Source organism: Callospermophilus lateralis, chromosome 7 (assembly GCF_048772815.1).
Source record: "Callospermophilus lateralis isolate mCalLat2 chromosome 7, mCalLat2.hap1, whole genome shotgun sequence".
Lineage (NCBI taxonomy): Eukaryota > Metazoa > Chordata > Mammalia > Rodentia > Sciuridae > Callospermophilus > Callospermophilus lateralis.
The window spans coordinates 18,666,805-18,693,434 of NC_135311.1; the positions used below are offsets into that span (position 1 = coordinate 18,666,805).

Genomic DNA, 26,630 nt, shown 5'->3' on the forward strand with positions numbered 1-26,630 from the left:
TTCTACAGTAAGGACAAAATCTTGAAATGCAGCTAACCCACTGGTATAAACTTCATTCAAAGTGTGCCATCAAGTTAAATATTTTCCATTTTACTGGCAAGAGGGATTTAGAAAACAAATGGCATTGGGCAGCTAGAAGGGGTATACAGAGGTGTACAGAGAAAGATTTGCATTCTTCTATTTTTGCCCCATACTTGCATTAGTTACCTTCATTCGAGAGCAGATTTCTTGAGTGACCAGAAGCAATGATCCTAGTCTGCAAGCCATAGATTCTCATTGCTTCTCACTTTGAGCACTTATATGAATCTGAGTCTTAATAAATGTGTACAAACATCTCCTGCCATGATAAAACTTGCCAAGAATGGTGCTTTCAGTTTGGGGGTAAAATTAAAGGGACAACATAATGGGTCTATTACATAAAACTAATTTTAAATAAAATACTTTAAAAAAAAAAAACTTTACACCATCATGTAGACTTTACCCTGACCAAAACAGCAACTAGTAGCATTTAAATCTTAATCAATTAAAAAAGAAAACATATTCAGTTCCTCAGTCTCACTAGCAATATTCAACTACTCAATAGACACCTGTGGTCAGGGTCAGTGGCTACCATATTTACAATATAGATAAAGAAAATTTCCACCCTCACTGAAAAATCTATCAGCACCAATACAGAATGAAGCTAGAGAATGCCCAATGTGGATCAGCGGATGGGGAAGCAGACATTTTCATTAATGTTGGTGAGGACAAAACAGCCATCAACAAAAATATGTATGCACTTAATAGAAAGCAAAATAGCCTATATGTCAACAGGAACTAGTTAAATAAATGGCCAAACACCCACACAAGACAAGACTCTCCTGTCTACTACAGAATGACTACTTAACAAAACCCACCAGCAGAAAGCTGTGCTGGTTATGTTTTTATGTAAAAGCACAAGCCACAAATCATTTGACAATATGAATAGCATCATCCCATTAGTACAAAACATAAAAAGGATGTACATACATATGCTTAGGCATGTGTGGGGAATTGTGGAAGAGTGCACAAGAATTGGTGAACACTGATGGATGATTTCTAGGAAGAGGGATGGTGGAAGGAGTTGGGGTATACTTTCTTTTCACTAATGAAAAATGGGAACACTCCTCCTTTATTAAATCAATAATGTATTAAGGAGTTGAGCTCCTTAAAAGAATATGACTACAAAAAAAAAAAAGTCATTTTCTCTGTGTCAAAGCTGATTTGCTGCACCCTGTGCTAGTCTGGACTGAATCAGCTCTAGGTTATGGATTCTGCTCCTGTTTGCTGAGGTCTTTATGTATCCAAGCCAATCCAAAGTTGTTAACCCAAAGAAAATGGGTTAAATATGGAGTCAGACTCTGGGACTTATCACAGTTAACTGCAACAAACCCCAGTAGGCCAGTGGGATTCAAGGAAGGCTCTGAATCTAAAAGGTTCTTTTAGGGGAACTGGTGGCTACTTGGAGTTCCTGCAGGGAAATCTTCTCCCAGACTGTTGCTCTTCTATCACCTTCCCCTCTTTACTTCACACAGGTACACATTGCTTTCTCCACCACCAAAGCCTATTCCACAAGAGACATGCAGGTCTTTGTACATCCTCAGAACTCACCTGGAATTGAATGTGCAGCAAATTAAGCAATGATTCAGGCTGTTCCGTATTTCCTTACAAGCACACCAGGAAAATCAGGCAGAAATCCTCCTAGGAATCCATTCTTTCCATCCATTTACACATCCATCCATCCATCCATTGGTTTTCATGGGAATGTGTGAAGCATTTCTCTTTTAAAAAATTTATTCTTTTTAGATAAACATGACAGTAGGGTACAATTTAACATATTAACACAAACATGTAGTACATTTTATTCTAATTGGGATCCCAGTCTTGTGGTTGTACATGATGTGGAGATTATTGTGGTGTGTTCATGTATGTACACAGGAAAGTTGTGTCCAGTTCATTCTACTGTCTTTCCTATTCCTATTCCTCCTCCCTTCCCTTCATTCCCCTTTATCTGTTCTATTATAACAGCTCAATTCACAACAGCTAAACTATGGAGCCAGTCTAGGTGACTTTCAACAGATGAATGGATAAAGAAAATGTGGTATATAGATACAATGGAATACTACTCAGTCATACAAAGAATAACTTTATGACATGAGCCAGTAAATTGATGGACCCAGAAACAAACGTGCTCAATGAAATAAGCCAATCCCGCCCCAAGAAAGTTGAAAGTTCTCTTTGATGTGCAAATGTTAACCCACAGTAAGGGGAGCAAGATGAATAGAAGTTCTGTGTGAAGACTTTCTAAGCACTGGGTAGGCAGACATTTGTGCTTACTAATGGGAGAAGGATTGGTTTAAAGGGGAAGGAGAAGGCACTAGTGTTTGTGGGTGGACCGGAACCCCAGCCAAGGAAATCATTTTTAGTGTACTCTGAATCACAAACTTTCTAAGAGAAAGAGAATACCTACAAAACAAATATCTTCACACAATAAACAGGTCTTTCTTCCCCAACTACGCTCTTTGAGACTTAATTTTTTCCTACAGCCATCTTTCTCAGAATAGACCACCTTTGGTCAGTAGGCCCAGAACCTCCCCAGTCCTGGCAGGCCCTTCCGCCCGGATCCCTGACCTGAGGAGATCCAGGGACTCTCAGGCTTTACCTGGCAAGTTTTCACCATTTTAATGAGTCCCATATGCCCATAAGACTAGTGGGGGTTTTATTTTTGTTTTTGTTTTTTTAGTCTCTAACTCAAGCCAGGCACACTTACTAGATATTTTAGCCCGATGAGTATCCAGGCTTTAACCCACTTAAGATGGTATTTCTGCCTAATTAGGGGAACAGATTTTTGTCCAGTTAGTCCCCACCCACTGCCAGCTCACCATTTTCCCGTGTGCCCTTCTTCCCCCACCTCTCGCCTTTGGAAGCTTGCTGCATGTACTGCACACATGTGCACACACCCACTCAGGCACATTGACTATAAACACTGGACAAACTACCAATGCTGGCAGGTTGAAGGTCTGATTGTTTTCCTTTTATTAATACAAGTAAGCCCAGGGAGGGAAAGTTCTTCTGGAATGTTGTGTGAGAAGGTACATTTACTCTTAAATTCCATCTCTTCTTCAATTTTTAATTCCCTTAAAGACATCCTTTGCATAGGTCCCCCTGAGAATTTGTATTTTTTTCATCTGAGACCAAACTACTGACCAGGTGGAATTATGAATTATGGGGTGTGAGATGAAAATATTTTCAATGGAAATTAATTTGAACACCTCTTTCTTTGTCTGCCTCTCCTGAATATGATCCATGCATCACAGACATTTCCAGTCTCAGATTTTAGTTCAGTCCAGACTTTCGTTTTTGTTAGTTATCTCAACATTGCAGCATCAAAAGTGGCATTTGTGAAAATAAATAAATAAATAAACAAATAAAATTAAAATTAAAAAAAAGTGGCATTTGTGGGTGTCAAGTCTCACTGGCGCAGCCGTGGGGAGGACAAGTTTTCCGAGCCTCTGCCATTGCTAATAGGCAAGCTGGCCTCCATGTGGGCTGCCCACGCCCTCCTCACTGCTACCTCACCCTGCCCCCTGCAATCCCTCTGTGTCCACACATCAGGACAACACAGGTTCCCACAATACCAGTGACATTCTCCATAGCCTATGTCCCCAGATCATGGATGTCACTGTTACTTTTAAACCACCCCCAGTTCTGTTCTGATCAACACTGAACAGATTTTTTTTTTTTCTTATCCAGTTTTAGACAAGAAATAGCTTCTCTGGCCTATAAAATACCTTTTTGTGGGTATGTTTTGTCATACTTTGAATGCATTTTAACTCAGTCAGGTAACATGCATAGACTCCTGGACACAAGGGGATAGAAAACACCTCCAAAGACATCCCATCCATCACCATGACTGCAGGCAGCCTTCACCCAAGCTCCTGTTCCCCCAGCACAGGTGAATATCCTGTTTTCACAGATCATCAGAAGAAAAGACTCCACAACTGCTCTTGGGTACCCCACTCCAGGGTTGACTTCCCTTCAACACTGTCATTAACTTTGTGGTATAGGGAATCACTCCATGCTAGGCTGCCATGAGCTTTCAGAACTCAAATTTGAATATTCGGGACCAGATGTCACAAAGCAGCCTGATTGTCAGCATGCTGTTTAGCTGGTTTTAAAAAATTCCATTTCAAACCAAATATTGATGTCTACTCTCGGGGTTGGATCAAGCCACAGAGACTTTATTTTGCAGTGAGTGCCTGACATGTGGTCCCCTTAGGATTCCCTTCCACCTTGAATCTGGTTGTCATTAAATGGTGGGGTTCTGCAGGTGTCCTGTTAGTTTTCCCCCTCACAGAAATCACAGATATCATGTCCCTTTCCCTAAATCCTGTTAGCAGACATAGAAGTGCCATGAAAGCAAAGCACTGTGCTTTCTGCAGAGTGCCAACTTAGACACACACAAAGCTTTCTGACTCTTGGTTTGTTCCTCTGGTTTTTAGCAAAGGTGGTTTTGAAGGAATCCTTTCCCTTGCTTTCCTATTCTGCTATGCAATTTGGGAAACCCCTCTGTGGTCTCTGAGAGGTCCAGTTACATTTTGGCACATGATAATCCACAGGGCCTTCTGCAGTTAGAAACGAAATACACACCTCCCTCTTTCCGCTATTTCCCTTGGCAAAGGAGAAAGTCAAAGGAACTGGACCAGTCAAGAAAGCCCTGACCAAGAACCAGTGGAAACTTCAGACAAGACACAGCCCGAAAGATGCAGTGCACGCGGTCATTGTCTGAGACTCTGGGCCTGAAATTGACACCATATGCGCCCCAAGGAGTGACTGCTGTGGGAGGACCATGTCAGAACATTTTAGTAACACCTAATTCATCCCAAGGTTATAAATAAATATGATGCTCGCTTAAAAAACAAAAGCTGAAAAATACTCTAACTAGATTATTCCTGTGACAGTCCTTCAGGCAGAGGTGAACTTTATTAGGGAGACAACATGAATAAAGAGAAACACATAACAACTTTTATGGTATATTTTACGTGATTTTATTTTTTTTGCAGTAAATAAAGTGGTTATAGGGCTCCAAGGAAAAGGGCCCAGATGTTAGAGAGTTGTGTGAAATTTAGGGGAAACAAGCTGTAAAAAACACACTCATAAAACAGGCTGTCAGTGGCCCACATCTGGACAATACAGCTGTATGTTCCTAGTGGCTGTCGTCACCCAAAGAAAACTCAATAACCTTGTTTCACCCCAATTAGGCTGCATACCAACAGGATCAACATTAAGTTCCAAGGGGGGAGCAGCATTCGTAAGGCACCTCTGTGTCAAGCAGCTTTTATCTTTCATTTGAATTTGGTCACCGAGAAATAAAAGACTGCTAACATAGTCATTTCCACTTTTATAAAACCCTGTTTAATTTATAATGTCCTAATAAGTCAAAGTCTGACAGTTTGGACTACTGGCTATGCCAAACAACAAAAGACTTTCTGTACCCTGAAAGTGACCCGTCAGTCATCCCAAAATGAAACCTACCTGTCTTAACCCTGACCTTCTTTGGAAGTCTTGAGTCTGACACCACAGTGGGAAGCACTCTACGTTATTGGGAGGAAAGTTGATATTTTGGCTGCCCAACCTATTTAAAGTAGAGGGTAAATGCCCCTCTCGGAGGCATTTGGTATTTTTTTTTCTTTTTTCTTTTCTTGTCTTTTTTGTTTGTTTGTTTGTTATTATTAAGGCATCTATCTTAGCAGTAAGATGAATATTACAAAACATAAAATACCCTTTTTCTTTTAATCAACAGACTGTGGCAAAGGTTATAAAATGTCACTTTTCCTAATAATTGTGTTTCTTCATAGGTGTTAGTGGCAGCGAAAACAATTATGGACAGTGGAGAAAATTTAACCCTACCACTGGTAGGAAAACTCTTGAAATTCCAACTTCTCCAGATTAAATTAAAAGACCAACAGAGACGGGAAAATGAAAAGAAGGTACCGTATGGCACGGTAGGTCATCTACAGAGGACAAGCAGTGAGTGAAACTGAGCCAGGTTTTTACAGAAGCACTTCCTTTCTTCTTAAGCCACCATTAAGTGTTACCAGGCAAATTCAGCTGTCACCTCTACTTCTTAGGGGAAAGGCTATCCACAGTTCTATTAGAGGAATTAGGCTGAATCCATTAAAAATAAATCCCCCCTACATAAGAAAATGACAGTATCAAGAACAAATGCTAAGGATTGTTTTTGTGCTAGTATATTTATATAATTGCAGCAAGGAAGGAATTCAGGAAATGGGAGTCAGGAGAAGGAAATGTATAAAAGGGGAAAAAACTACCAAATCAGAATCTAACCATTTAAATTATTTTATATGATATCCTATTGAATAGCCTATTGAGTATCATATAAAATAATTTAAATAGTTAATTCTGATTTGAGGAATGCCTATTAAAATAGTAGGCTTAACTGCACCTTCATAATAAAGTGACTGTCAATTTTCGTATCAGACATCTGGTAATTTATTCACATGTGGATTTTTTAAATTTAATTTGCCTACAGAAAGTGATGGTTTTTTAAAAATTCACATTTGCATCTGAAAATATTCTAAGATACTTTTAACAAAGTGATGCCAGGTTCAAATCTATTTGCAATGATTATTTCTCAAAATAAAAATGCTTTTCTTAATTTTCCAAATGAGGCTGAACTATTTTTGGAAAGCCAAATTCTTCTGTATATACATGTGTAATGTGTGTGTGTTTGTGTGCATGCACATATGTATAGGAAATGAATTTGCATGTCATTTCTTTGTGATCTTAAGTGGAAGATGCAAAATCAATTAACAGAAAAAGAAAAAAGTGAGTACCCCCCAATAATACCTTCTTCACCGTTACAAGACCCCCTCATCTGGGTTTCCTATTTGAATTGGGCTCTTGACAGGATAATTGTAGACAGCAATAATAGTAATAATACCACTTTCTGTTTGCAATGTAAGGATTTTAAGTTTTTCAAAGATATTCCCCATATAGCCTCCATTAGTGTAGCACATTCTATCTCCAGGAAAATTTTGCTCATATGAATACAGTCAATGTTATACTTTTCCATCTATTGAAGCTCTTTCCATCATGCACAAAAGATATGTACCTTAAGAAATACTCAGGAAAGTTAAGACTTGGCAGAAGAAAAATTGGAAAATCTGAAACTAGTACAGTAACATCTATTTAAATTCCAATGTCATATGGAAATCTGAATTATAAAAAGTAGACTGCAAGTCTTGTGAAAATTCCTGCATTTTCTATGTGTTTTGTACTTTCCCACAGTATCTATAAATAGCATGCTAAAAAGTGTCAATTTACTTGTTTGCCACCTATTTTAAGTCAATAATTATTTTTTATAGGAGTAGTTTACTGATTTTGGCTAACAAACTTTATGTAACAATAAACAATATTCTGGTTGCTTAGGAAAAATTTCAAAGCATGCAGTGATATAATAATATTCTTGCACTATTATTTTGTTTAGCAAGTCTTTGAATTGTGAGCTATAATAATACTGTTATGAGATTCTAATGGTAGGGAAATAATATTAATTCATTTGTTGAAAATATGCAAGTTACAAGGAATTGGGGCTTGTACTCCAAATATTGAAGGAAAAATGTATCAGACCTAGTAAGAGAACTCTAAGCAATTAAGAGCCAACAATCACATAATCCAATTTAACATCTTCGTTAACTTCGGGTCCCCAATGCACCAGCCCCCAAATCTCTGAGTCAAAACCATATGAGTAGGTGCTAAATAAATTGATGAAAACTGATTGGAATAGAATACTCTCCAGAAAGTACTCTTAGAAAGGAGAGATGAAAGGACTTGTTTGCAAAATGATGTAATCTATGTTCATTTCAACAACTCTGCCGAAGAGGTCAGTTGGAACAATTGAGGTTAATGCTTATCAGCCCTGGGTTTGGCAGAAAGAAAAATAAAGTATGTAAAACTGATATCACGCTGTGCATTAGAAAATGAATAAAGAAAGGGAAAAGAAAAGAAGACTTTACTCAATCTCTTCCTCTTTCCTGAGCCTAGGACAAGATTCTGTGATTCCTCCAAGGCAAGGAACTGAAGCTTTGGCTTTTGAATCACAACAAGAAGGTTATATAGGTGTTTCTTTTCAAATGCTAATCACATCATATTGCTTACTTTTGCACAACCAGAGATTGTTTTCTATCTTCTGGGTTTAATTTTCAGAATTGAATTTTTAAGAATGAATGCTTTAAAAGTATCCATAGTGACAATTATAGAAACTGTTAGGGAGAAGGTAAGGACAAAAATATCTAATATAAGTAGCTTCCTATTCTTTTTCCCCAGGAGAACAAATGTAATACATCACTATATATTTGATCCTGTTTTACTAGATAAAAACTTTTCTTAAAACTAAATGACAAATAATAGTTTCAATTGCCAAATACGGTGAAGATGTTATTTTAGACTCCAGTAAGTTGAATAACTTAGAAAACTTGACTCTGGCGTATGCTTAGCATTGCTTTTGCTTTCTGCTTTGCGAGAAAGCTTGCTGGCTAATTAATATTTTAAAAATCTGTTTGAAAACATTTATCTATTTGATATAACTCCTCATCACTTACTTCCAAATATGTATACCATATTCTGAAAATATATTTTAGTATTTCAGAATTTCTGAATCTGCCTCTTGTAAAATAATCCTAAATTAGTTAGGTTTTTTATTATTTCTTAAAATTTTAATAAGGGTGTTTTGCTTAGGAATGAAAATCTCATATTAGATTTTATTATTTCTTTTTTAATAAGAGAGCAGTTTGCTTAGGAATAAATTTTCCTTACGTCATTATCTGAACATTTATTTTGCAGTTTTAGTTTTATCATTACTCATCTGTTCTCAACTCATTAATTCAACAAACTTTTATTGAAACAAACATTTAGAGTAACAATGTAATGGGCACACATATTCTCAGAATGTTCATCATGGTTTTAAGATAAATTGCTTAGTTTCTATTCTGAATCACATTTTAATTACTTATTGGAATTTTCATTTTCACTCACATTTTTGTGTCTTTTTAACTCCAACTTTTATGTTCCGTATCAATTATGAACATTTATTTAAAAACAAAACACATTGAGAATTTAGCTAAAGAAAACATTTATTCATTTTAAAAAGTAGAAGAAAAATGACTGTAATACAAAAAAATCATTCATCATGTAAATAATTGGCCAAAGTAGTTTTATGCCTCTGAGTTGAGTTCAGAATGTTTGCATTGGTTTTACAAAAAAAAAAAAAAAAAAAAAAAAAAAAAACCAAATATATTGTGTTTTAATTTATAAATTCAAATACTCAGCCCATATTCTCTTGAATTTTTAGAAAACACACCTTTTATATAAAAGAACAGCTCTCTCTCTTTATAGCTTGTATGTGTCATAGAGTTGTCTCCTGTCCTTTTGTACAAAAATTGAAGAGGAAGAGGATATAAAGAATTATGAACAGAAAGTATTTGGTAAACTTTTCTTAAAACTATTCAAAATTAAAATTACCTGATAAATAAGTTTGATAATACAACATAACATAGCTACAAATAACTCAGAGCCTCCTCAACAGAGTAAAAAAGACAAATGAGAGTAGCTTTCACAGACATTTTCCAGCTTACTCCAGTCAAACCCTGAAACGCTGGAAATCAGCCAACTCAATGCCATATTTTGCGTGTGTTTTGTTTGAAAAGAAAGGCCATAGGGACATACCAGGAAATTACAGGCTGGTTAGTTTTGATTCAGTTGTGGTTAAAATCTTCAGGAACTATTTTAAGAAATCAAACAGAGGAAGAGCAGGAACTCAGTTTAGAGGGACCCGTGTGGTTTCAGGAAAGGAATAACTTGCCTCACTAACTGGATGGAATTCTTGGGGGCTGGATTACCAAAATGCAGATACTACCAACATGAATGTTGGATCTAAGGAGTTTCAAAACCCAATCATTCACGGGAAATATTAAATACTCCCTGGCTGGCTTATCTGTAAGAGAGTAGTGCTCTCCTAATTTTGATTTTTATTAATAAAAACATTTTATGGACTTTTAGAAAGATTTAAAGGAACACATATTTTAAATAGAGTAGTATTTTTAAGTCCCAGTAGCTAATAACAAAAGTTAGCTACTGTTATTGATTGTTTGGCACCATATTAAGCTTTTGACACATGTTGTATCGTTTAATCCTTTAAATAATTTTATGAGAATTACTCCCAATATGCAGATGGTGAAACCAAGGGTGTGAAAAGCTTCGTAATTTCCCAAGGCCAAACAAGTACTCCCAGAGATGGAGTTGGGATTCAGACCCAAAATTTTCAGACTGCAAACTTAACTAATGTGCATACCTCTCCCAAGCATGTCTCGGTAATGATGAAATGGCTCTCTGGGCTCACAAGCAGTTGAATGAAGCCCAAGAGATGTTTCCCCATGGGACAGATGGCTTTGCCTAGCCACCTACCAACAACTATCTGGTCCCATTAATTAACATTGCACACAACAGACTGAGGTAAAATGTAGAGACAGTAGTCAAGGAATAGGAGCAAACTCAACAAAGATGAAAGCCACTGAGCTAACCAACCACCAATGCCCAAGGCAATTCTGACTTAATTTCCATTTCTACCCTCCTTGCCCAGAAATGACCCAGTCTCTGGAGAACCTCTTAGAAGGAGACTTTTTGAAATTAATTCAGATGCCCTCATATCTTCTCCCTCCCCTTCTGGATGGTGAGATGGATAGCACTGGCTGACCTGGCATTAACATCTCTCAGAGCCACATGGGATCCACAGGAAGCAGACATCAGATAGACATCAGACCCCCTCACCACCGCCACCACCACCACCACCACCACCACCACAGTTAGGGCCATGTTCTCAATCTTTGAATTAGGAACTGCACCCTGAAAATGGCAAGTAAAGAATCTCAGAACATTTTCTGGGGTTCTAAAGATTATATTGTTTCGTCACATGAAGCCAATAACTGTATAAGCTTATATTTACTATACCATAACATCTCTCTGGAGAAGCAAATTCTTAAACTTCATGCATTATCTTTTTCTATTCAGTGGAGGCATGGAACAGAAAATGAGGGGGGTAAGAAGATAGGTAACAGAATAAAAAGAAAATACATAACATTCACAATGTCATAATCCTATTGATATTAATGTTGACATTTTGTTATGCTTCCTCTATGGACCTGTTTCTTTGCATAGTTGTAATATTTATACAAATATTTTTAATCCATATTTTTACAGTTGAAACACATCACAATTTTTACTCATTCACATACCACATCTATCACTATTTGCTGTGGGGCATTCCATAGATTGCCATACTTTTCTCAATTACGCCTCTATTGTTGAACATTTAAGTTATTTACATATTTTTAGAATAAACAATGTGCTCTGTGGTATGTAATTCTCAATATTTTCAATAATTTCTTTGGTATAGGTTTTTAGAAATGGATTAATTAGACCCCCAAAATGTTCCCATTACCTTGTGTTTCCAAAGTAGGTTCTTGACCATTTAGACCCAATTCTCTATTAAAAAAAAAAAAAAAAAACACACCCTGAGCAAATGAACTTGGAAATCGCTGTGTATTATATACAATCTTGGAGATTTAACTACACAGTAGCTGATTAAAAATGGAGAATTTTGTGAAAATAAGTCTGTTTAATATTGTTTAACCTGTCTCTCAAACTTCTTTAATTCCATACATATTCTCTAAGACCATATTTTGGGGCCCTATCATCTGGGACCAGTAGAGTAGCTGTTTATGAGAGAGAATGATATCTTCAAAGAGAACTGTAAGAGCACTCAGGACCCAGACTGTCATGGAATTTGTTGCAGCTTCCATGAAAATGTCTTCTTATCCATATTCTTAATAATATTTTTATAAGGAAATTGTATTATAGATCACATATAATAGTTATGCATAAATATGTAAGTTCATTATTAACTATAAGAATAAGATGAAGTATAGCTCTTTATCATCAGTTCAATTGACTTTTATCATTAGCTTCCTATTCATAGTGAGGAACGGGAGAATTAATCTCTATCAATCAGTTATACTTGAATTTTGACATAAGTGCCAAGTAACTGGGTTCCTCTGCTTTTTTACAAAGGAGAATTATTTTTCTATATTATTTTGAGATTATAATTTGGAATTGAAGATTCTAGGTAGATGTCATTTGATGCTCAACTAAGTATATGAAATGCTGACCCTATTTTTAGTTATTGCTAATACAAGACACCACATCTGCTGTTTAGCTTGAGTGGTGTGCCTATCCAAAGCCTTCTCACAGTAGGAGGCATCCAGATGCTTTCTTACATGTTGCGTTTTAAAGAAAATGTATTCTGTAATGAACTTGACCCTCCCTTCATTTGCTGGGAACATGTGTTCCCCAAACATGGTGGAGAGAAGGACATTTGGGGATACTCCCTTCTCATATTTTTGTCTTGAATTGGCAAGAGTTTTCTCTGCGATTTTTAAGTTGTGAGCAGATGACCACAGGATGGGAGCATGTATTCCATGTTCTCCAGAAGCAAGAAAGGCCAGAGGAAGAGTTTGTGTGAACAAACTTTAGTCTATGATTTAGGGGTCAGCTTTGCTGAACACTTGCCTAAAGGTTCTAACCTTCCCGACCCCCAAATCTCAAGACTTGAATACAGAGATGGGAGGGACTTACCCGGAATGAGACAGAAAGGGAAGGCAATAGAAAAGGATGTCTCACCTTTGGACCAACGTAGAATTTTAGGGGTCAGTCTATCAGTGCCCGTAGCCAGAGGGGCCATGACTGGGTTAGTTTGAATGGGGAGGGTGAGAGAAATGAGGAACAGAATGGGTATAAAAGAGTAAATAGAACGCCTCTGAGGTCATCCAGGAAAGGGCAGAAGGGACCATGTAGGACATGGAAAATGTTCAGAAATCCACCACATCTCTGCCTGGACCTGAAGTCAGAAAGACCCAGGTGCTTCTGTCTGCTTCTGTTCTCTTCCGTACAATTTCTGTGAAAGGATTTCTTGAAATTTCACCAATTGAAAACTCATCATTGTAAATAGGAAACACTAGACAGTAAGTTGTATAGAAAGAATGATGACAATTATGCATAAAGTGAATTTGAAAGAATTCTTCAAATATCTTCAGCATTCATCTTTCTAGGTGACAGAAACTTTGATTTTTAAATTCTTTCTATTTTTTTCTAATTGTAATAAGGTTATTTTTATAACAAAGACATTAAAAGAAGCAAATCAAGATTTCTGAGATTTAAAAATACTTTTATGGGGCTGGGGATGTGGCTCAAGCGGTAGCGCTCGCCTGGCATGCGTGCGGCCCGGGTTCGATCCTCAGCACCACATACAAACAAAGATGTTGTATCCGCTGAGAACTAAAAAATAAATACTAAAAAAAAAAAAAAGAAAATACTTTTATGAACTCGGGGAAATTGATAGCATCTCAGTGTTGATGGAAATTAGTTTAAAGATACTTTTCTTCAGTTTTCCAAGTTTGACCTTGCTAAGAAATGCAAAGGCTGAACGAGAGGAAGAAGAAGAAGGCAATGAACAGGAAGAGTAGCTGACATTCGGAAAAGTATGCTGCAGAGACCTGAGAGAGGGAAGATAGACAAGCAGGAAAAAGAAACTGGGAGGGCATATCAGAAGCTGAGACAGGCCGAGAAAGCATTAGAACAAGATGAGTTGAGGGTCTGGATTCAAACCAGTCTCTACCAGAACTATGCATTTTAGGACAGACTGATTGTCTTCATTTATACAATGGAAATAAAGTTATATATCTTAGAGGTTGCTTTGTCTTTTTAATTAAAAAGGCAATGTCTGGAAAGCCCTTCTCATAGAGCATCACCAGACTGTGCTGCTAAAATTTACCACTTACTTTGAAGTTTTGGTTATGGTCAGTCCTCCTTTCCCTAGAATCCCAAGAAGGCTCAGAAGAGAAAAGACTCAGGGAGCTCCTTAACTAACAGAACTCCGTTCTATCAACAAACCAAAACACCTTTTGAAAAACTCCCACGGTACTCTGTGAAGTGATGAAAAGCAAGAATTAGTGCATAAAATGAATACATCTTTATTCTTCCAGGTGAAGTTTAAAATAATTTAACCTACAATGGTTTCTCCTTCTCAGAGCAAAAGATCACTCTGAGATTTTACTTAAAATTGCAGTTGTCAAATTTTCTGGTGAATTTTGATGTTGATGTCAGGACTTCTCTGTGGCAAGGCCAGCTACCTCCCAGGGAGCTACACAGGGCACCTTAGAGTATATAACCCCCAGGACTTACCACTAGAGTATCCTGCAGGGATCTCATCAGTGCCTACAGGCTAATCCAACTCAGGGGATCCAGTTCCTGCTCTATGGACCTATTGAAAATGAGCTTTTAGATTCAACTATTACTTGCCTGCACTAAGCCTGAGTTTCCTTCTCTGTAAAATAAGAATAATGCTCTACTCATTTTGGCTGTTGTAAAGACTTAATAAGATGCAATATCTATTATATAAGAACTCTGTAAACAGCAATGCAACAATGATGATAACGACAATGAAAGCCGTGACTAGCTCTTCGCTAATGTACTGCTATGAATACTACCGTCAGTTTTATAGGACATACACCTTAGTCTTAATTGTAAGTGTTTTCCCTATAGACAAGTTATAAGAAGTCAAGTTTAGAGAGTTATGTCAAGAACCTCCAGTCTAAACTAGAGGAGATAACTTAATCCTTTATTGCTCTAACATCCCAATGCAGTCCCCAAACCATAGGGTACCTCCCGGGTTTCCCGAACCCTCCTATCAGTCTATCAGGATATCTTCTGCCCTGGACACATTTGAATGATCACTGCCATTCTCTTCCTATCTGGATCTTCTTTTCTAGAGTTTTTTAAAATTGTGACAAAAGGTCACTGCCTTCATTCCCCCCAGGCCATTTACTTCCATGGACATACCATGAGACTTGTCATCACCGAAGTCTTGAAATCTCCCATTCTCCAACCTTGGAAATTTCCTCTCCTTTCCTCTTTCTGTGATCCAATATCTGCCCCACAAAATTTCTTTAACCACATCTTAACTTCTCATCCATGGATCCCACCAGACCTGTCCATCGTCACCTCGGCTATTTGTTCAGCTTAGGCTCCACGGTCCAGTATAACAATTCCTTTACAAACTTCCAGTTCCCTTGCTCTTCTCAACTTCTGTCACAATCATTTTGCAAAACTTCTCCCAGGACCAACTCAATGATCCATGATTTTCACGCCTGTACTCAAGAAGCTAGAGGTAACTGCAGGTGTTCATGTCACTCAGCAAACTAGTTTCACCTTAAATTAGCAAACTCAAAATTTTCAGGACGGTCTCAAGACTGGCAGAGTTCTGCTGCATTTCTTTAATACACTTGCAGCTCCCTCTCTGAGATGACTCTTACACTACCTCCTATTCAAACCATCTACCTTTTAACCTGCCTCATCCCAGTTGCTGACTTCACCTTGTGGTTTTATCTGAAAAACTGAAACATTCTCTCAACACCATCAAAACCCCTCCCTTCCTGGCATCCACACCCAGCCAGCCATCCTCTCCTTGCTGCTCTTCTTAAACTAGAAAATTGTCTCTCCTCCTCTCAATGTCCAGTTATTTACACATTCTCTTGGTCTCATCCCATCTGCCCACCTCAAGAATTTTCATTTTCCCCAGATCTTCAGGGTCTCTCTACTGGATCATTCCATCAGCTTGCAAACATACCATATTCTGTTTATACACACACACACACACACACACACACACACAAGACATACACTCCTTGACCTCAAACGCCTTTCATTCACTTTTCTATTGGGTGACACAGAGCCTGGTTCCCTCCATGAGCAAACCTCAAAACAGTTGTGCCCTATGGGCTCCCTATTGTTTCTGCCTCCTTTTTAACTACCTCCACACCCCACCATGTCTCCACACTCCACAATGTTATCCACAACTTCCACCACTTATCTTTTGGTCCTTCTTGGTCCTGTGGTTCTCTGTTTGCACACTATATATTCCTCTCCTGCCTTTTTAGCTACTTCTCTGTCTCTTATGCTGGCATTTCCTCCTATTTGTGTTAGAGCTTCCAATAGGATCCCAGGTTCAGTTCCTGTATTTCTCAAGACCACTCACCCAAGACCATTCACGTCTTCACACTTCCACCTATGCACTGCCCACTCCTGAATTTGCAACTCTGGCCAAATATCTCTTCTGAGAAGAAAATGTGTGTTTTCAGTTTCTTCCTTCAGATCAAAGGGGCATCTTCTATGTAACTTGATCACTCTTAACAGTCTTCCCACTTTCAGTTAAACCCATTTCTTACCTAATCTTCTCTATCTCTGTGACACCATCGACCACCTAGTAGCTCAAACTAAAATCCAGGAAATTATCTTTAATGTGCCAGCTTACTCATGCTCCTAACCTAATCTTTCAATCCCTGCATTTTCAACATGCAAAATGTATATGAAATCTACCTCCACCATGCCAGCACCTTACTGTGAGTCACTATTAGATTCACATTGAACTTCTCTTCATTTACCAGAAATGATAGGGCCCTTTCCTAGCCTATACCTGCTCCTAGCCAAAGCTGTGAGTGACACCTACAGCCTCTTCAGATGCCTCCTCTTGATGCTGAGGAGCAGGTGCTGGGAACAGTGGAGTTGTGCCACCATAGGAGCCAAGGTGCTAGGCACACACAGAGACTCATGGGCACCACCAACATCACTTCTGGTACCAAAGATGAACAGGTGCTCTGGAACCCTTGACAACCAGAAATGACTTGGATAGAAGGACATCTTCTCCCCTGCCTTCTCTGTCACATTCTGTTAACTGGTTGCCAAAGCGCCACATCTTCTCCTTTCCCCATCTCTCACATCTTTTAGTTTTTCAGACTTAGTTTTCATGACCTTAGAGAAACAGATATCAGAGTCCAAGATATTGATACAATAATTTTAATTATTTTTATTTTCAGTTTAGTTGAGTGTGGAAAAAATAATAATATAAACATAATCTAGATCTTCTGAACAGCCATCTTATGATCTGGTTCTGCCTTATTATTTTAATGATAATAAATGCTTTGTATTTATAAACTTGTGCATTGGAAGCATAATTATGTCATTCAATACTGCATACATTTTTTGGCAATTGTTTGAAAAGAAAAAAAAATGGTGGGAAAATTGCGTCTTCACAACATGATCTAAGAACATTGCAAACAACCAACTGATGTTTTGTGCTGATCCCATCTTTGAATGTATCAAAAACAGCCATTAAGTTATATCTGTATGTTTAAGTAGGATTATAATAAAAACAATCTGTTAGTGCTAGGTTCCCAAAAGAATCTTTTTGCCTTAAAAAATGGGCAATTTGTTACTTAAACTATGAAAAACATTGCCAAGGAGATTTTAGAAAAAAAAGTAACTACTCTTCTATTCTTTCTGTTTCCCTGTTGTATTTTTAGTTTTTATTGTGTTTGTATTTTATGACCAAACTCAATTCTCTCTGAAACTCAGGCAGGGGCTCCCCAGGGTTGGGCTAGAAGATGAACCTAAATTCCCCACACCACAACACACTCAGTGCCATCCTCCTGGCTCTGCCTCCAAACATCTGAAGTGGCTTCTTAGGCCACAGTCTCTGGTAGGATGAACTCTCTCCCTCCAGGCTCTTTGAGCAACTTCCTGGCACCCACCCCTCCAGTCCTCATGCATAGATGTGCCTCATCACAGCCTAGGTTCAAGCTGGAATCCCCACTATCCTGGCTTGAAGAATAAAAAAAAAGAGAGAGAGAAAAAAATGAGTAAATAATGATGGATTGAAATAAAGGATTAATTCACCTGATATTGAATCGCTTGCTCACTGTATGATTTGGAGTTAAAAGAAAAAGTCTTCTCTCTTTTCAGGTAACAGATGACAAAGTTAAGATCGAAAAGGACAAAGGGAAAGCCAAATCTCCCAAGGAGATGAAGCCCCCAAATGCCAAGGTTGCTAAAGGAAAGGGCAAGGATCAGCCCGAGGTCAACACAACAGCGAAGAAGACCACCACGGAGCTGAAGCGGAGGGGAGAAGAGGACGAAACCAGCTGCTGTATCGGTCAGTAAGGCGCTGCTTCTATTGGCTGCCTTTTGCCTTTTGATTCTTGTTTTACCACGTGTGACATACTTGAGAAATCATTCGGATAATTATGCTCAATCTTTTCCAGCCTTTTCATTCTTGATAAAACCATAAATCACTTAACTTTCCATGACACTCTAAGAGGAAAGTTTTTTCTATTTGCAATTCATTTATGTTTTTAGCAAATATATTATGTAGCATGGGTCTCACTGGGCACATTTATATAGCACAGATGAGGAGTGAGATAGTGAGCTGATTGTGCCACCAAGGAGCAGATGATCTTCTTGGGAAAAAGTGAGAAAGTGAGTGTTGTGGAGGGTCAAAAAAAGTGGAAATGAAATCAGGCCACTTAATTTGAACTTCCTGACTCCAACTTCTCCCATTATCACTTTTTCCAAATTAGAGCATCTAGAATTTTCTTTAATCTTAAATTATCAATATAAAAATGGTTTATCCTGGGTAGGTATTAGTGATTCATTGCTGCCTCCCCTGAACCCAAAGGGAGCTACTTGTTATTATCTGCATTTTATTTATTTATTTACTTATTTTAATTAATAGATTTATTTTTGAACAGTTTTAAGTCTGCATCATATTTCATATCCATTATCAGTTATCTCCTGTGGCTCTCTTCTACGTACACTAGATCAAGAAGCAATGATACAGAGTTCATGGGCAAAATCAGCACTGACTTGTTGAGTGACAGAAGAAAAATCATTACATAAAAAAAATGGAAAGTTGTGCATCTGTTTTACTATTCACAAATTGGTCTTAATGGGCTCTTGTAGAATGTAATGTTTTTATGTGCCATCTATTATCAGTATTAAAGTATGACAATGATTCTCACTCCCCAGAATATCACATTCTCAGATAAGCTCATTTGTTAATATGAATCTAGGAAAAAATAGAGAAAATGTGTATTTTAAAAAAATTTAATGTGATGAATGTATAGTTGCTACACAACCAATCCTCAGAATTCACAATCACTGATATAACTTTGGTAGCAAACACGTCCATATTCAATATTTCCCTCTCCTGTAAACACCTCTACCTATAAAATACCACAAAACTGCAGCTACTTGTAATTCAGGAGTAAAGCCAGATGTTGCTCCAAAGAGATTAGAACCAAAAAAAAAAAAAAAAAAGTTACTAGAGGCTAAACTCTGACAAAACCCAAGCACACGTTTTTCATGACCACAGGCCTCACGTATGTTTGTCCTCCTATTACACCTATGTCTCATTTGAAAAAGTGATTTAATATTTTGTAAAATGGCCACAATCTTCTTACTGGAAAGGCAGTAATGAAAAACAGTCAACACTACTGCATTCCAGCCAACAAGACCGTTTTTTTGGCAAGCGGGAGGGATTATAAATGCATGCATAATATATATAGCCATTGAACTGGCTGAGCACAACCTGTTCTCTTTTGCAATGATGGCTGCTCTTCTTTATGGTATTTTGAACAGACGATGAGCCAGATGATGGTGCCCAACATTACATTATTGTTGTTGGCTTCAACAATCCTCAGCTATTAGCCATTATGACTGAGCTTGGCATTCCCATAACCAGCGTGATTAAAATATCTTCAGAGAATTATGAACCTCTGCAGACACACCTGGCAACAGTTAGCCAGCAGCAGGAAGTTTTTCTTCAGCCAGAAGGTATGCAGTCTGCTACACAACTTACTGAGTCTTTCGACATTACCCGCTGTCCTTAAAGTACAAATGCAATCTGCTGTCCAAAACATAGTCCTATAATACATACATTATTAAATCTTTTCAAGACTTTGATTTGCTATTGATTCTGCCTGTATCAGCCAAGAGTCGTAAATTTTGCAAATTAAAATCATACCCTGTGTTTATACCCCTTTGTAGCCACAAAAAAAAAAAAAAAAAAACAGACTGCAAGTCAGAAAATTTGGTTATGCAACTACAGTTCTCAGGAACTTTTGATCTCTAACTTTTACCCAAAGTATACTCTGGGTGGATTGCTGTTGATAATGTTCTTGTAAAAACCACAAGTCACCAAATGACCCAAGTGAGGTCCCAGCCTTGGATTCTTGCCCTACTCTGCTACTGGTTTATTGCGATAAGTCAGAGGGGGCACTTACCATCCTGTCCTGAGAATTCAAACTTATGGGATAAGATCCCAACCATTTTGCCATTCAGTCATTTTGAGCCTTTGGGTCTTCAACTCAGGGAATTGTGCTAGACCACCTCTGTGGGAAAGAAACAGAAAGCTACTGTGTACTTTCGACAGCAGAATGGGGATTCAGTGCAAGCCTGTGCTTCCAGAAGTCCCAGCTCTTTCTGCCATATGTGTTGCTTTCACTGCTGTTTATTAATAATATTTGCACAGAGCTTTCTAACTTATACAGCCACATCCCAGTTTCTGTATCACTATGTTTTTTTTTCAATTGCTTTTCAACGTTAGAAATCACTACCCCTGATTATAATAGCTATCATTACTGGGCGCTAACGGCTTTATTAAGTGCATTGATTCATGCACTTGCTCAACATCCTGAGGAAGTACGTTTTATTATTTCCATCTCACCAAAAAGGAATCTCAGACTAGAGGTAGCTATTTAATAAAAGAATTGAGATTCAATCCCAGGTTACTGCTGACTATCTCAAAGGCTAGTTACATTAAATAATTTCTCAGTGAAGCTGGTGAAAAAATGTCGCATAAGTACCAAATATAGTCTTTCCATAAATGTTTAATGAATAAAAATAAATTAACATAAAAATAGACTTTATAATGGAATAATGAGTCCTCAGTGGTAGAAACCTACTATTCAATTACAGATATAACAAGCGTAAATGTTTTAGACAAATGTTCGTGTATAACTTTATCAAAATCTGTCATTATGTTCCAGTCAGGGTACAAATGCCTGAAGAAGAGTCTGTAGCTGTTTTAATGTGACCAAAAAGTTAACTAAAGCACAAATCACTCATCCAGTTTGTTTAGCCAGGTGAGAAGGAGAAGTGAATCAACTATGTTTTTAACAGTTACATAGCAGACCCAAATATGGTCAAAAAGTGATTTGCCAGTAAAGCTGGTCCTGTATAGATGCAATCTCAAACTGATAAGAATACTGAGCATATTTAGCTTCCAAAATGTGTGTCCTCATCGTAATCTTTCTGGGCCTCAACTATAAAATCAAGGTGAATAAGCTCATTTTAATATCAACCTCAAAAATAAAATATTCTGATTTCATAATTATGTTGTCTGGTTTCAAAAACTTCCCCAAATTACATTTTTTCTTTTTCTTGATATAGTATAGATATCTTGCAATGCCCATGACTCACTTTTCCAGTTAAAGTGAGAAGAAACTCAATACTCTCATTTTGTAGTAAAACATGTTGCTATTATTAGATAAAGAAGCTGAAAATTTGAAGAAAGAAAACACCACAAAAGAACTCAAAATTTTTTGGAAGTACTTGGAACCAATCCTGAATAACGAGAAACCTGAAACAAATCTCTTTGATGTCGCCCGACTTGAATACACGGTCAAAGAAGCCAATTTTCCTTCTGACTGGTCAGACAACAAGATGATGGTTAGTACACTTGTCAGTGAGGGTGTGTGGGTTTGGTACGTGACCTTGGTCCGTTTGCTCCATTCGCTCATTCTGTTGATATTTACTGAGCACCTTTGCAACATGTTGTGATAGGCTCCTTCATTTTCAGGACAAGAATAACACTGAATGCCCAGTTGCAATTATAATCTGATTCCGTAGCTTTTAGCATATACACTAGTGATAAAGAATAAGATGTAGCATATGAAGATAAATATTGGTGTTTCTTTTATTTAGTGGTACATCGCTTTGTTTCATATCTCAATAATGTTCTAGGCAGTAATTAAAATGTTAATATATGTTGATTGTGAAAGTAGTAAATTGTATAGTTAATTGTATTACCTCTCTCATATATCAGAGATATATTAGTTCAAACATTGTTTTTCTAAACCCTTGCTTTTATCGTCAAAATTATATTTTTACCTTATTTGACCAATAAGCTCTTTCCTAATAGGATGACTTGACCTCTGGCCCAACAAATTAACAGGTAAAATTTTCTGAGGACATCTGTTGACCCCTGCTATTGAGGAACTTGCAGGGAGGCAAGACTAAAACCATGAACCAGAGAAGCAGTGATCCAGGAGTCACAGATCTAGTCGTAGATCCATGGGTTATATGAAGCACACTCTAGTTTTCCGTCAGTTCAGAGAAGGGAGAAATCAGATACTTGGAAATGTAGCAAATCCCAAATGCATGCGAGGTTTTTTTCCCCCCCTTAACAAGTTCAAGTAACTACTTTTCAAGGATGCTATGGAAGGTGTTCAGGCATCCCTCCATTATTAAAACAAAGATAGAAGCAGAAAACTTCTCCTGCCACTTTCTGCTCGATCCCCAGTCCCAACACACAGGCTATATATTTCAGCATCAAAGGAGTGGAACTGAAGCAGAATGTTAGGGAGGGACCGCATGCAGCCAGTGCTCTGAAAGGAACAGGGCAAAGTGGGTAGAGATGGTAGATGGGTGTCTACTACAGTGACTGAAAACAGGGAACACAAAAAAAGCTCACTATCTAGGAGAGGAGTGAGATCAAAACCTGTAACTGAGCCAAAGAGCAGGCTGTTTGTGACGATAGGCTGGGGAATAGGAGCTTCTGACTTGAGTAAGTAGACTCGGTTAACTGTGTTTGACTTACAAAGACTCTCAACATACAGCATTAGATGTCACTATGCAGAAACAGAACCCTTGAGTCACTTTGAGTCACTTGTCAACAGCCAGAGTAAACATTAGTCTTGGACTACAGGTGCAAAATGAAGCTGGATGTAGAAAAGCTGTAGCTGGTGACAGAGTCAGTTTTAGGAAAACTGGTTACTCTGGACTTTGCCTTTGCCCCTTTCTGCCCCTTCATCTAGAGGTGGAGAGTTTTCCTGCCTTCCCTTTTACTCTCTGCTTCCCAATGCTGAGCTCAGAAAAGGACCTACTGTCATCTGCCCCACCAAGAACTGGGGAATTGATGCTAAGGCAGCCTCCAATCAAGTACCTTTTGTTCCTTCACTAGGGAGAGCTCTCTTCTGTGAATCTTTTTTACTACCCAGGCACAGACTGAGAAAAGCTGAAATATATTGAACTCAAAAGAGAGTGCATTCCATTGCATCATAGGGACATGGATATGAATACAGTGACATATAAACACAACTTCAAAAGGCCCAGCACCCTTCCTGAAATCCTGCCTCCTACTCCCAAGTGTTCACAACTTTCTATTCATTAAGCAGTTTAACCATTTAATTTTAAAGAATGTGATAGTGGCTGTATTTTCTTTTTTACCAATTATAGAGAAGAGTTTAAAGGACAATTAAAATTTGGAAAAAAATATTTTTTGTCAAAAAGGTATTATCAGCTTACTAATTATGACAAAGCATTCCTGACTTCGATTTAGCAGTTTAATGTCCCATATGTACATTTGGGTCATGAGGGCAACTGGCATCAATGATATTGAGCTCTCTAGAAAGCCCTTTAGGGCTGTGCTGCCCAGCTGGTCACACTCACTGCTATAAGTCGATTTGCAAGTAATTTTGAGCATCACATTCATGCCAGCGCTTTGGTGTGGATCCGAGTTGCAGTAAGGTTTTAGAGTCAAAGTGTACTTCATAGTTTGTGAGTGAAAGGCCCACTATTCAGTATGACGGGAAAGGAAGAGTCTTGAATAATACTCAACAATAAAGTTGGACTTCAGAAGGCCATTGGACTTAGTAGTGAAGATAAAAGTTTGTTTTAAACTTAGGATCACATGATAAACATAAAAAAAAAAGAATCTACTTCTAGTAGAAGCAGACCACATATATTGTGTTGCACTCTCAGATCTACCTATAAGTTGATAACAGCCTCATAGCCAACATAGGAGCCAGCCAAGGAGTCCTTCTTCCTCTCTGGATGGAGGAAAGTATTTGTAACCTTGGCTGAAAACAAGCAGGCTGTATTTCTGCTCAGCCAAGGTAACGAAAGCTTTACATCAAATAAATGCCCATCAAGATGTGCTAACTGCTCATGTACAACATCTGCAATATCTCAAGTTAAACCCCGGTTGCTGAAATAATTTTCTGGCCTTTAGCATATCATTTGGTGCTTGATTTTAAAATGAACTAACTAGGTTAAGCTAAGGGATCACTGGGCAGATGCATTACAACATTTCCTAGAAATACAAACGAAAATGTATTTCTATGTTTTTAGGCAAGGAATGCCAGGTTGAAGCTTAATCAAAAAACATCTCTATCTTAGCATGAGCACATGGATCCAGATGAATCGGTGTGTTATGATGGGCAGAGCTGTGCACTTCCCTGGGCTTCTGCCAGACTATGATTCCCTGCTTCCACAGGAAGCTCTCATTCTACCTTACCTCTTCAACTCAGAAATAGGTGGAGCCTATTTACTCCTTCTTGGCTTCCAAGCAGACACAACAATCACAGAGATTCCCTACCCCTGGGAAATTACTCCTGGAAATGAAAGCACAAGTAATAAGAGCACCTGACCTATAACTTGCTTGTGGACCCATAAAACTTGTGGGCCTTGTAGAAGCAATGATCTACTTGGATTTTTAGTGTTTTTCCTTAAAGTTAGCCCAGGTTAAAGGAAAGAAGGTAAACATGGAGGAAAGAAAAAAATATCGTTTGCACACACACTGTAGCATCCTGGAGTGGATGATACAGAAAGCTGAGTAAGCAATTCCATTGTGCTACCTGCACAGACAGGTAAGAAATCATCTATCACTTGTCTTTGACTAAGGATATCCAAATTAACTAATATGTTTAAGGAACTGAGATAACAAAAGTTTAACAGTCACTCTGTAGAAACTACTGACCAGATTGCATTTATTTAGTGAAAAAAAAAAAAGAAAGAAAGAAAAAAAGGGTTCAGGGATACAGATTTGGTCACCAGAACTGGAATCCAGTGTGACCCAGGGATTCAAGGATTTTTTTTTCTATAAATTATTGATAGATTTAGTTGGCAAGGGGGACACAAACATGCACCTGTTTACAATAGTATGAAATGAATCACCAAGTGTCATTCATCGTCTCACCTGTAGCTGGTATGAAACTAACAGCCAATTGTCATTCATCGTCTCACCTGTAGATGCAATTGGGCACCGAAATTTTTGAAAATATTGCCTGCCTGATGTATGACAGCTTGGACTGGAAGAGGCAACACCAGCACTACTTGGAAAGCATGAACCTTATCAATGTCCCGCTAGCAGTTTCTGAGAAAACTCTCCTAGAACCTGTGATTTCTGAGGTAGGCATGGTTCAAAAGTCTTTTGTAAAGCGTCTGAAGGAAAAATGACATAAAAACTTGAGTCGAGATAATACTGCTGGTTGGAATTTAACATTTAAGTTTGGGAAGAAGGAAAAGGCCCCTAGGCATGATGTTGAAGAGCTGAGTGGTGGGGTCTCTGACCCTCACAAAGATGTGGATGGAACCCACTTGTCAACACATGGAGTGATGATCAACATGTAAAGCAAGGAGGGATATTGAAAAAGTAATCACAACACTTATTTAGTGCCTGTGCTGCTAACACTGTGAAAGGTGTTGGCAACACAACAGTGAAGACTCACTCCCTGTTCTCATGGAAGTCAGAGGCCACTGCCATTGCAACATGGCATGATGAATGCCAGGAACTGTCAACTCAGACCACAGCAGAAGCAAAGAGAAATGGCATCTCACCTGGTGTGAAGAGGAGTAGGGTGGAGAGGAGGGTTGGTAACGTGAATTCTGAGCTGAGCAAATTGCCTGGTGATGGAAAGGTACACATGACATTCTCAGGAAAGAGACAAAGAGGTATAAGGTACAAAGTCACAGGAACAAAGTAAAATTTCAGGAGCCCAGGCCACAGGAAGTTCAGTATGTCCAGGCTGCCAATGCAACAGGGAGACCAACAGTATAATAAAGCTGCAGAGGTGGCAGGCAGATCCGGAAAGTCCTTTAGTGCTGAATTAATTAATGAGTTTGGTTAGGTTTTATCCTGAAGGCAGTGGAGAAGCACTGGAGGATTGATTGGAAGGGAGAGAGTGGCATAACTCCATGTCACTCAGGGAAGAAAATATTTTGTACTCTCAGTGCACCATCAGCCTATCACCTTCCCTGAAGTTGCTCAGTGGGCTGTTAGGAAAAACTGACAAGGATCCACACCCATTCCCCTCCTTCTTTCCTTCTTCAGACAAGTCCTTTTCCTTCTATCATATTAGATGATTTTATCTCAGAATCCTATTGATATCATAGCAGCATTCAATGAAAGCCCCTCTCAGCTGGATATCTCAGTGTGTCTTTTTCATTATTTTTCACACAGACTCCACACTCTACCCCTGGAAAGAAGAAAGCACAAAGTGAAGAACCACCCGCTCCACCACCAGGCATGTATGAAATCTGTTGCTGGAGGATCAACATCATGAGAGGGCACTTTAAAGAGTAAT

The 26,630-nt window shown here is 38.3% G+C and overlaps 1 protein-coding gene across 1 annotated transcript in view; it reads left to right on the plus strand.

The window, feature by feature from the left end:
* Positions 1-26,630, plus strand: part of Spag17 (sperm associated antigen 17) — a 194,555-nt gene that overhangs the window by 53,796 nt on the left and 114,129 nt on the right. The window contains exons 4-9 of the mRNA XM_076861963.1: positions 5,877-6,008; positions 17,950-18,139; positions 19,624-19,818; positions 21,533-21,714; positions 25,297-25,455; positions 26,507-26,570. Of these exons, the coding sequence (XP_076718078.1) occupies positions 5,877-6,008; positions 17,950-18,139; positions 19,624-19,818; positions 21,533-21,714; positions 25,297-25,455; positions 26,507-26,570 (922 nt within the window). The remainder of the gene's footprint in view (positions 1-5,876; positions 6,009-17,949; positions 18,140-19,623; positions 19,819-21,532; positions 21,715-25,296; positions 25,456-26,506; positions 26,571-26,630) is intronic.